This window comes from Rhinolophus sinicus, chromosome X (genome assembly GCF_036562045.2).
Source record: "Rhinolophus sinicus isolate RSC01 chromosome X, ASM3656204v1, whole genome shotgun sequence".
In the NCBI taxonomy this organism is placed as follows: domain Eukaryota; kingdom Metazoa; phylum Chordata; class Mammalia; order Chiroptera; family Rhinolophidae; genus Rhinolophus; species Rhinolophus sinicus.
In genome coordinates, this window is record NC_133768.1 from 14950137 (window position 1) to 14963152 (window position 13016).

A 13016-nucleotide genomic window follows, 5' to 3' on the forward strand; every position below is an offset into this window, starting at 1 on the left:
TTTATAAGCATAAAAAAGTAGAGTTTTATTGTTTTTTCCCCCCAAAATACTTCATGCATATGTGGATGATTATTACTTAGCACCAGAGTAACATGATTTGGTATCGATTCTATTCTTATTTTTCATTTTATAGATGTTAAGTGCCAAGAAACTTTGTTCGCATAAGTAGAAGTAGATGAAAATGGAAAGAATTCTTTAAACTTCTTCCAAGTTATACACCAAAACTCGGACAGTGGTCTAGCATCATCAAGAACTGTGTTTAATAATCTATCAGCAAACAACTCAGAGGGGACCTTCAATTTTGCCGGAAGCAAAGAATTAGAAACCAACTGACTTGTAGATGGATTTTTTTGTCCAGTCAATACAGTCACCCAATTTCTCAATTCCAACACCAGTCTTAGAGCTGCCTCTTAGTTTTCACTAGGGGTTTTCATCCCTTTGGAGTGGGCAAGAGACTGGCTGTGCCATGTAAAGTGGGGGAGCGTAATTGGGGCAGGAGAGTGGGAAAGGAGAAGCACCATGATACCAGGGCTCTCGGGAGATCAATGTAAAGAATGAGCACATAAGAAGATGCGCACTATATGTAACCTGAGAAGTTTCCATGGCCCCCCAAGGTACAGGTAACCCCTTTTGTAGAACATTGTCCTAGGCTGCTCTTTGCAGCATTGCTCCCACAGAACTGACTGTGGTAGAATCATACAATGGAATATTATGTAGCCTTTAAAAATATAAGGTTGATCTATGTGACTTATGTGGAAAGATGTCAAACATACATTATTTAGTACAAAAGACAATTGTGGACCAGAACCATATGTATAACATGATCGCATTTAAAAAGGATCCATCCATCCATCTGATCATACAAAGATTTCTAAAAGCATATATCACAAATTAACAGTGATTATCTCAGGGAGAGGCTGAAATACCAGGAGACTTGCACTTTCTAACTTTCTGTGTTCTTTAATTTTCTAAAGTAACCACCTATTCCCTTTGTAATTGGAGGAGTGGGAGAAGGTCTTTAAAATAAAGATATAACTGAGTAGATCATGTATGAAATGATTTCAGATGCAGCTATCAAAATCTCAGTCAGCTGATTTATGTTATGTGCTTAAGAAAGTGGAGCTCAGAGTCACTCAACCTGGAACTTGCAGAGCTAGGATTCAAATCCAAGTGCGCCTATTTAAGAACCCATGGTTTATCTAATACACCACATCCTTTTCTTGGTGACCCTCTGGGATTATCTTGCCTCTAATAACATGTTTGCTCTAGGAACTCAAATTTATTTAGAATGGCAAACATCCTACCCTTTTTACATTTCTCTGTAAGAATTTGGGTGAAAAAAATCATAATAAGTTTTTTAAGGTAAATAAATAATTTTTAAACTTTATAAAAAGTTATGCCATAACTACTATTCCCATAATTGTTAGTTACTTAGACTTCCATAAAGCCGGGAAATCTTTTACAAGCAAAAATCTTTAGGTCAAAGAAAAATGTGGATTAGACCTTAGAAAGCGCTGAATGATCAATTCTGGTTTAAAGGTACTAACAGAACTAAAGGAGTTGAGGAAATGGACAAATGAAAGAATAAAGCTACCATGTTTCCCCCAAAATAAGACCTAGCTGGACCATCAGCTCTAATGCGTCTTTTGGAGCAAAAATTAAGGTAAGACCTGGTCTTATTTTACTATAATGTAAGACCGGGTCTCATATAATATAATGTAATATAACATAACATAACATAAAATATATAATACCGGGTATGATATAATATAATAATATAATATAATATAATATAATATAATATAATATAATATAATATAATACATAATACCAGGTCTCATATAATATAACATAATATAATATGATATAATATAATATAATGCCTGGTCTTATATTAATTTTTTGCTCCAAAAGACACATTAGAGCTGATTGTCCAACTAGGTCTTATTTTCAGGGAAACATGGTATTAGTCTCAAAGAGGATTCTGAGGTTACCAAAAGAGCAGTTTTCTCAATGTCCGGACAACTCAGCTAAAAGAAACAGAGTCAGAGACAAGCGTGCCAGGTTGAACAGGGCCCCCCTTGATCATTTTATCCAAGCCCCTGGTTTAAAGATTAAAAAACCAAGATCAAAAGAGGTGTGAGGTCGCACCCCATGGTCTGCTACAGCAGGCAGTTTTCCTTTTAGAGAGCAAGCCACAGGGGGCACCCCATCTTATTCAACAGCACTCTACTTAGACAAAGGAGGAGCAGTCAGACATTCAGAAAATTTTAATTTGCGTGTGAAACACTAACATCCTAATGTCCAGAATTACACGGAAGTCAAAATTATGCTGAGCGCGAAACTTGAGCAGGAAATCCCTCCTGTCCGAAGTCGAGAGCTCTTTTTACTGTACTGGGAGGGACAGGCGCGTCCGGGACTGCTAGAAGGGCTGGCGGCCCCCTTTCTCCAGCCCCCGGGGAAGGACTAGGACTAAGGTACAAAGTATTTCAAGTGCCCTTAAAAATCTGACATTCCATGAGTGATTTTAAAAAGTCACAAGCAATTGCATCTGTGTAAAAAAATTAATCTGCTAACTGTACACTTCTGGGTGGTGAGTTCTTGCCAGAGCTTCAACACCTGCCACTCTCTGGGACCTTTTATTTGCCCCCTGACATTTCTCCTCTCCTCCCACCCTCATCTCTGCACATGTGCCAGATCTGTGGTTTTCAAACATCAACTCAAGAACTGGTAAGTGTCCATGACAAAGTTATCGCCGGTCACAAAGCACCAAGAAAAAGGTCAATGTTGTGAGTCTCCCAGGAAGCTAAATGTGTTCCATTTTTAAAGTTGAAGATTACATTCCTTGTCCCAGGTGATGGCATTTGTAAAATAAAAATCAGCAGTCCCTCACATTAAAAGCCTTTTTTTGGTTTTGTTTTGTTTTGTTTTTTGGTAGATGAGTCTGTGAAATTCCCAAGATTATGAAGAACCCCAGGGAGAGATGACTCAGGCCTGGGAAGATAGAGAGCGTGGGCCACCATAGGTCATGTTGAAGCTAAATAAAGAGGATTCTTTTGGCTTTAAATCAGGGCTCCCTGTTCACTTACACCTTATCCTTAGCTTGTCACCACCAGATCTAATGACCTTCTGATGGGTCCCCCCAACCTCCTTCCTCAAGTGCTCATCATTTTTCTCATTGAACGAATCAAAGGTAGCAGAAGGCTGAGAGGGCCAAGGCTTTGGGAACATGCCTTAGCAAGCGTCCATGGCTAGAGAAGGGGTTGGAAAACCCAGCTCTCCTCCTTAATAAAGCCTACTTTGTCTAGAATGCTTTTACGAGGACAAAGGGGCACTTGAGCATGGTTTTCCAGCCCGTTGTTATACCCATCTGGATATTTACAAGTCAAACGGAAGCCGTAACTGGACTCTGCCTATCTGTGAGGTACAGGCAGTGGGCGGAGGGGGCACTGCTGGCCAAAAAAATGCCATGTGTAATCTGAGAGCGGAACGTCACCTGTTCCCTTCTTGCTTCCACGTTCATTCCTAGCTCAGAGGCCTCAGTTGAGCACACTGTGGATGTAACAAAGGTTACTGTGTAAGGCTCTTCTGTGCATAGACTACTTTGAACCCACTGGGTTTCCCTTCGCATTTTTATTCTCAAAGCTATAAACGGTCTCAGCATGTAGCAAAAGCAGGGACACTGAAACCATTGGGCTGATGGAAGAATTCGAGGGCCCTGACCACAGAGAGCAGGTGACCAAAATCCCAAGGGAGGACATGCCGCCTCTGCACACAGGTGAACTTCCAGGTGGACTACAGATGCAAATGGCTACTGGGTACTGTGACTGTCTCCGAGCCAAGAGCCAGCTGAACTGAGCTGGCTACACACCTGAATCTCCCTCCGCTCCACTTACGAGTCAGTTAGTTTTCCTCGTTTGCAGGCTGATGGCTGTAGGTGGCTCAGGCAGGATGGCACTGCTCACTCTCTGTGTTTTAGAATAATTCACATCACCAAATACATCACTCCCATGAGGTTATGAAACATTTGTCACTGCCTCCTCACTTCAATTTGTTTACCCCCCACCTGTGTTTCTGTAGTCTTCATGAGACTCTACCTACTGGTACTTTGAATGTTTGTAGCTTTTGCACTTATTGGATGTGATGGGGTAAAAGATGTGTGTGGAACCCATCAAAACTAAGTGTGACCCAGCCACGGGACTGCCAAAGGCCAGGACTACTCTGAAGAGGGCCGAGGAGGCAGAGGTGAGCACCGTGGTTTTGGTGTGGACCAACGTTTCTAACTGTGAAGGTCTGCCAGTGAACAGGACACCCTTGGTTTACATCTGGGATCAGACTCTTGGAAGTACCAAGAAGTACCTTGCCACCAGCCCAGCCCATCCCCTAGAGAACTGTAAGATGATTTCGAAACCAGTGCTGGTTGCCAGCTTGAGCTTGTTTACTCAGCACAAACCTAGGCTGTGAGCCCTACAAGTCTTAGGTGAGAGGTTGGGAACCGGGGTGGGGGTGGGGGGCACTGCAGGGAGAGATCCAGGCATAGAACCTCTTCTGAATTAACCACAGCTAAGGCTGAGTCTCCCGAAGTGTGGGAGGAAACCAAAAATGCTCAGATGACTGACTAGGTTCAAGACCCATCAATGAGAAGTACAACCAGTTTCACTTCCTTGTTATAAAGCGTTTGGCCCTAAGCACAATCTCTTTTGCTTGTTGTCACACACTTGAGAAATGCATATTGCTTCTCAAATAGTCCTGATATAAACTTTGATCATGACTTGTGTCCCTGAATAGGAGCCAGAGTGGCATGTGTCTACACATGCACACCCCACAGCCTCATCTGCAGACTCGACCTTGCCATAACGGCGATCACATCTTCCTGTCCCAGCACAGGTAATGTCAGGCCCATCCCTGATCCTGAAGGCCGTGTCTGAAGGTCACTGGTAAAGAGATACTGTCTGTAGGAGTGAGCTCTTGTGGACCTCGCATGAAAGTTCCCATGTCAGAGCAGCTAATCCCAAGAGAGGTGAGAGACATGGCTGCTCACATACACGCTCAGCCAGTAGTTCATCTGGAACACTCCAAATGTCACTCACGGGGTTCTTTAAGGCGGGCAGGTCACAGTATACATTGTCCTATTAAACCTGGGAAATCACTCAACTGACCTGAAATGCTACAAGAACCAAAGAGGAAATTTAAAATATAAAAAAGGACGGAAAAACCAACAGCTCAAAGCCAGGGATCTAAGTCTACGCCCCAGACCTGTCCAAGAACCCCAAGAAATGATATCCTATCGTAAAAGGCAGAAATTTCAAACTAAGAATGCAATCACTTGTTTATAGAGATTTGGTGTCATAATAACAAAAATTTTGTGTTAATAGTCACTATTAAACGGTTTCATATATATCTTGCAAAGCTTTAGTATACAGAGCACACATTTACATAACATAGCATTAATTAAATTTCATGTTTGTTGTCCTTTTATTTAATACCCATTTAAACATTGGATATTAAATCTTGAGAGAGTATCTAATCTCAAATATAACAATCTTTTCTTGTGAAACTCAGACTCAAATTGTATAATTTTTTTCTAGGGCGGGTAACTTGCCATCAGCCTGAGGAAGAATGTTCTCAAAAGTCATTGAGACTTCCGTGGTCGATGTTTAAGTTAATTGCTTAAAATATATTTACCTTTTTGCATATAAAATCATTGGATTCCAAAAGCCCTGAAACCATTTTCAAACTACATTATATAGAGATTCTCAGAAAATGCGATTCGAACTCCAGGACCACAAGGCCCTAGCCTACTTAAGGGGACACTGTCCTTGGCCCAGCAGTTCCAAATTCACCATCAGATTCTTGACTGGCCAGGCTTTCTCAATCTCAGCACTATTGATATTTGGGGCTGGACTGGTCTTTGTTGTTGGGCTGTCCTGTGCATTGTGGGATGTTTAGCAGCATCCCTGGTTTCTATCCACTAGATGCCAGTTGCATCCTCACTCCCACCCCAACCCCATGTTGTGATGAGACCAAAAATGTCTCCAGACATTGTCAAATATCCCCTGGGGAGAGCGGTTGAGAACTGCAGATGTAGACCAATCTCATGCACTGAAATATTTGGGTGTATGGGTCAAGGAGACCTGGGTTCAAATTCGACTCTGCTATTCACTAGCCAGTTAACCTTGCCCAAATTACCTGGTATCCCCTGCCCCTTCCCTATACAAATGAGAGTCATTACACCTCCTTTACAGATGAGAAAGGTACAAAAGATTCAAGATAGCTAGTTGACACCCAGTGACTGTTCCTTCTTTCCTTCCTCTTGCTGGCTCCCACTGCTGTTATTTCACCACTCTAACCTCAAGACAATGGTAGAGGGCAGATGTATATGCCCTTCATTGTACTGGAGGAATGGGTCTCACACGAGGCCATTACATACACAGCTACATTCCTCAGAAGCAACTACCTGCAAATCGTACCTGAAAGAGGAGTCAAGGATTATAAAGGCATGTTCTGCCCCCAAATAGTCTTAGAAAACACTCCTAAGCTTTCCAAACATTTCATGACTATTCTATCACCACAGCTGTAATCATACTAATCAATGTCCAGGCAGGCCTTAATTTAAGAAAACTTTGGAAAACAATATACTTATTTCACACCTTAAGGGAACTTATTTGCATTACAAAATGATTCCTTTACAAGCTTTTAGAGACTTTTCTTAATATATCTAAAGCATAATGCTATTTATAAAAGAATGATTTACTAACAACTTAGAAACAACAATATAGTGGCTATTAGTCTAAATAAACACAACTATTTTATAAAGTGGGGCAAAGGGGCACTTCTAAGCCCATACTTACAAATGAGTGGTGTATACACCTTTTGTGACATTGAGACATCAAAGTGAGTGCTAAGGAAATTTCAATTCACTCTTTTTTTCCTTTTTAACAGTTTTATTGAGGTGTAATTCATATACCATAAAGTTCACCTACTTTAAGAGTACAACTTAGTCATTTTTAGTAAATTTACAGAATTGTGCAACCATCACCACAGTCCAGGTTTAGAACCCTTCCAGCACCCCAAATCAATGACCATATTTTGCCAGGTGTAATGCACACTTTTTTTGCCCAAATTTGTGAGGAAAAATAAGGATGTGCATTATACATGGGTAGTACTAATTCCGTATCTATATAAATGTTTTTAATTCTTTTATTTATGCTTATGAGTTAAAAATGTAACTCTAGAAATCAATAACGATATCCGCATGCAAAATAATACCCTGCAATATGATAATCGATTTTGTTGAACTTACAACGAACTTGCAACGACAGAGTTCTTGGCCTTCTATGATGCTTAAATATCGTATATTTGTTACTGGTACATAAAATTTCTTATACCTTGTATCTCTTCCTGTGTTTCGTAATTATTTATTAAATAAAATTTCTTGTTCCATAATATGTTAAAAAAATAAATGCTAAAATTCCTTTATAATACAAAAAAAGTACCTAAATATAAACAAATAAAAGTTTGAATAAAAAAATTAAATCAAAAGATTTTTTCCCTGAAAGTTTGGGCCAAAAAGTAGGTGCTCATACATGGGAGTGCATTATACACAACAAAATATGGTAGCTCTTAATAGCATTCCCAGGGGTAGGGAAGTGCTTTTGCATTTCCTAGTCCAAAAGAATAGGCCTGGAGGCATCTGTGCGAGATTGAGGACAAGTTGAAGTTAGTCTCCATAGCTTCCGCACCAGATCTGCGCTTCCTAAATCCATCAACTTTAAAGCTAGTGACACTTGGCCCCCAGATTAACTAAGTGTGGGTCTGTGGGTCAGGCTGAAAAAATGGAGGGGAAATCCTCAGCTTCCTCAAGTGAAGAGGGTGTGGCGTCCACGTAAAGAGATGGAGTGGGGACAGTATGATGAGATTCAAATATTAGATTGGTGCAAAAGTAATTGCAGTTTAAAAGGTTAAATTGCAAAACCGCAATTACTTTTGCACCAACCTAATAGAATGGAAAAAATCAACAGTCAAAACAAAGGCGGAAAGCAACTGAAGAGGAATGAGAAGGGCTTTTTCTAAAACAATTAGTTGAAACTAGATGGCTTAGTTCCCAGGCTGCTCCCCACCTGGAAGCCTGCTGCCAGTGCTTTAGTGGGAATGGAACTGAAAAGCTCCATAGTATTGAAGTGTAACAATAAATTCTGCCATGCCGTGGAAACTACAATATATGCCATAATAAAAATAAATGTTATGGCACTTGACTTCACGACCTATAATCTCTCATTCAATCGGAACAGATTCTTCCATCAGCAAGAGAAAACTGGACAATTTAATTTTCATTTCTATTCATGCGCAGGCCTGTGTTGGAGCTCATCCATGTTTTCTATTCTGTTCCTTGAAATATGCCTGCGTAGTTTGATACAAACAATATCTCACACTGACATCAACAACTTAGTTTGGGACCAACTGATTTCATTCTCAATTATCACAGATGACAGATGCTGGTAGCTGCCCACAAGAGATCTGAAAAAGCCATGTTCTCTAATTTAATATTATAATAATTTAAAATTATAGCTTTATTAAGAGGAAACACGCGTATTTATAGCTAACACTGATGATTTCTAATGGCTTTCAGAACTGTGTTCTGTTATTCACTGCAACCCACATTTGGACAGCTTCAATTGTCTGAATCACTAACAAAACATTCTGGTACAAATAATTTCCTTCTTGATTTAAAGCAATGAACAGATGCCACAAAAGCAGACGCAGCCCTGAAGAGAGCCAACCCCTCTGCAATGTCCTATTCTCCTTGAGAGCATTCCTGCCTTTGGGCCTAAAGACATTTTGCTTCAAGTCCTCTCCTTCTTGGCCCCTGTGATGTTACAAGATTCCACTTTTCCCTTAGACGTGGACTTTCTGCAGGATCTGGTCTTCAGTTCTAGGTTCTTTTTTTCCCATGGTAAGGATTTTGTTTATCTTCTTGACTTTATCACTTCTAAGCAAACAACAACATGAATAATAAACATCTCTATCTTTTTTCTTTGCAGCCCACCAAGTGATTTACATAATTCTGGAAGATAAGATGAGAGAGTTGGTAGACATTTGGTATTGTTTACAGATAAAGAAGCTGAAGCTGAGAGACTACGTAGATTATGAAAGCTCACCCGGTCAGGAAGCAGCAGAATCACAGCACCCAGCCCAGGACTGCAGACGCTGGCCCTGCATTCCTGCCTCCCGGAAGGTCCGAATCTCTACCTGCCACCCCTGCCCGCCTCCCCAGCCTCAACCCTTCATCCAGCACTGACACGGGAACGTCAGATCAAATGTCAACATGCTTAAATGAATTCATCACATTGCCCCCCAAACCAGTTCCTCCTCCAGACGTGCTTATTTCTACCTAAGGCTTTTTTTTCCCCCCAGCCATCCAACCATAAAATGTCACAACTAACAAATCCTTCTCTCTTCCCCACTCCCAAATCCAGTCTGTTACTCAGGCCTAACAATAATTCTCTTGCATTGCTGCTTCCACATCTATTCCTTCTTTCACAGTCCTTTTGTGAGCAGCTTTAATTCTGGTTCTCTCTCATTGCCTCTCACCTCAACTATTAAATAACCTGACTATTGACACCCATCTTTCCTTCATGCCATTGGTCCCACAAAGTTCCACCTGTGATTATTTGAATTTTTAGACCTGATCATGTCACCTCAGTGTCTACCATAAACGACTCCCACTGCCTACAGAATAAATTACAAATCCATTCTGCTCAAACTCAATCCAGCCCCGACTTCCATTTCCAAGTTCACCCCCACTCCCTGCCCGCACAAATTCTCAACTGCAGCCAGGAATGCTAAACTACCAGCATTCGCCAGGTGATGTCCCTGCTTACCTCTGCCTTTACCTAAGCAAATCCAACTCCAGCTCCAGGTAAGTCTGTCGTGCTTCACGGAGCCTGCCCTAACACCCCGGGTACCAAGGAGCATCCCCAACTCTGAGCAGCACTGCTTTACCACTCAGCAATCACGTAGATGGACCGTCAGTGTTACCTCACTTTTCATTTGCTGTCTTAGGGGCCCAAATAGACCCAAAGACCCTGGAAGGCAGGCCTGTGTGTGAGGGTGTTGGTAACCATTCAGTCTTACACTTGAGTAGTAGGTACTCAATTATGCAGTGGTTGATTACATAGCCACCAATCATCGTTTCTCGCAATGCAAATAACATATACGTCAAATTACTAGCTTCAAGAATTATAGTTTTCTGGGATTAATATCTTCTTGGCAAAATGAGAGTGCACTAAACCTCAGCATCTCTTTCTGGGCTCCCAAATGTATACAACTGCTGCTTAGTTTCCACAGTATGAAAAGCTTCCATAGACTAACCCCCCTCCATCAATGCCCCCAACATTTCCAAACTAGCTTGTCAGACTGAAAAACATGGGATTCATATTGTGGTGACAGCCACCTTAGTCATCTCCAGACCCAAAGAAAATAAAGGTCCAAGGCCAATGTTCTTCACAAGCAAAGAACGGCCCGTGTATACTGGAGGTAAGGAAACACCTCCCTTCTTGTGGGAAGCCCTATGGTGGTACCTCCACCGACATTTTGCCCACCGGTCACACTGCCTTAAAACGGGGCCCCAATACTAAACTGCAGTGGTAGAAGCAGAACTTAACCAGACTCATTCCAGTGATTAATTTGCATTCCTCTGCTCAGCTCTTCCCTGCCCTTAACCAGGACAAAAGCTACAGCACGCCAGCATTTCTATTATTATTGCATCAGCCCGAGCTATCAGAAGCTTTTGGTCAAGCTTCCTGACTGGGCTTCTCAAAAGCTGACTGAGGATGTAGAACAGTTTCTGGAAACAGGGCAAGTATTTCTGGTGTTCTGGTCATAATGACACATCCTACCGCCAAGCCTTCACAAGTTCAGATCAGAGACTGCAGGTCAGCAGCTGCGAAGACGCGGCTCTATCAGCAGGGTCAGAAGAAAATGGCACCCCAGCAGAGGAGTAACCCTAGGTGATGAGAATACTCCCGTTGCACTCTGTTGCCTCTTACAACGCCTGCCAACTGTCAGACCTTTTTTTCTAAACTGAGCAGCCAACGCAAATGATGCTAGAAATCGTCCATGTTCAATCAACCCCTGATAGTAGCTGCCAGAGGTTAGGGAAGGGGAGGGGGCAGGAAGGAGGTGGGGGTGGTTATAAAAGGGCAACAGAGAGATGCTAGTGGTGATGGAATCTGCTGTATCTTGATTGTGGCGGTGGATACACAAACCTACATCTGTGACAACATTACATAGAGCTAAATACATACAGGTACGACCATGCTTCCCCGAAAATAAGCCCTAGCCGGACCATCAGCTCTAATGTGTCTTTTGGAGCAAAAATTAATATAAGACCCGGTCTTATTTTACTATAAGACCAGGTCTTATATAATATAATATAATATAATATAATATAATATAATATAATATAATGCTGGGTCTTATATTAATTCTTGCTCCAAAAGATGTATTCGAGCTGATGGTCCGGCTAGGACTTATTTTCAGGGAAACAGGGTAGTAGAACTGGGGAACCTGGTGGATTGTGTCACTGTCAGTACCCTGGTGGTGATCTTGCACTGCAGTTTCATAGGATGTTACCGTTGGAGGAAACTGGGTAAGGGTATGTGGATCTCTGCATGATTTCTTATAACGGAGTGTGAATCTATACTTATTTCAAAATTTCAAAATTTAATTTAAAAGAGGCAAATTCCAAAAGGTGGCCTATTATGTAGAATATGAGAATGCTAAGTTATGACCATGACAGGTATAAATGAAAGATGTAAAGCTCAAAAAAAAAAAAAGAGTCCTTGAATCTGGACTACTTAAAAGGGCTGTCACCCACGTCGGACCATCAGTGGCCTCAATCAGCACATATGTCACCTCAAACCACCCACGCATATTCCCAAAAGACCCTCTGACTCTTTTTTTCACCCACAGAGACATGAGCTACCTTCCCATTTATCATATGGTGATATCTCGACCTTGGGAAAAATCATTCATGTTCTAAACTAAGTGGCAATTATCACACCAAAGCTCATTTTAAACTCAAAGTCGAAACACTTAGTGCTGTGTTTATAATGAACTCTGCCATTCTGTTTCACCCATTCACCTTTTTATACTAAGTACATAAATCATTGGAAAATATGAATGTAAGTGCTAATGCCCACTTTTACAAAAAGGTATATTCATCATTTCTTTTCATTAGAACTTGCAAGGAATTTCTCCTAAAACCGCGGAGAGTGAAAATCCCAGGCATTGTGTTTTCATGTGGGAACCACCATCTCCCCTTGTTTACATAACTGTAACACCTAAAACCAACAGAGGGCTGCTAGCCTTGCATTTAAATAGCTGTGTTAGTTCTCACCGGGTTTCCTGAAGGGGCAAACATTGCTCTGCCAGTTCTTTCAAAATTGTGCACAGAGAAGCAAGAACACTCTCCTTACTCACCGATGTCATTGCTGCGATCCGAGAGGTCTTTGTCCAGGATGCTGGATAGCGTACTGCCCACCAAGTCAATCTTTGGACCGTCACCCCTACATTAAAAACACAAGTCCAGGCATTTAATAATTGGTGTGTGTCCTTGTCATTTTGTCAGCGTTCTTGCTGCACACAGGATAAGGAGTGTGCTGTGCGTGGAGCAGGTGGCACTGTCGCCTGTGAGGAAGCCAGTGGGAGCCAACGAGCTATCCAGCCACATGGGACTTGGTGCAAAGCAGCCGACAAACTGGATGCCCCCCTCTCCAGCACACATTTTCAAAGATGGCTATTTTAATAATGACTGTTCAGCAATGCACCTTCAGCCACAAACTCTCCTGCTGGTACACAGGGTACAACATAGGCCCTGCCTCCACCCCATGGCTAAATAAGAACCAGCAAACCATAACTGGGAGCTTTCCTTTTAAGGAGCAAGGAATGTAGCCAATGCTGCTTGTCAAAGGCTGATTACTTTTAACCTTGAGAAAAAGGGTTTCTGGCCTGGG

General features: G+C 41.7%; 1 protein-coding gene across 9 annotated transcripts in view; it reads right to left on the reverse strand.

The window, feature by feature from the left end:
* SH3KBP1 (SH3 domain containing kinase binding protein 1) overlaps positions 1 to 13016 on the reverse strand; it is a 321598-nt gene that overhangs the window by 23603 nt on the left and 284979 nt on the right. For all 9 annotated transcript variants that reach the window (XM_019755429.2, XM_074323349.1, XM_019755427.2 and 6 more), the window contains one exon: positions 12484 to 12569. In XM_019755429.2, the coding sequence (XP_019610988.2) occupies positions 12484 to 12569 (86 nt within the window). The remainder of the gene's footprint in view (positions 1 to 12483; positions 12570 to 13016) is intronic.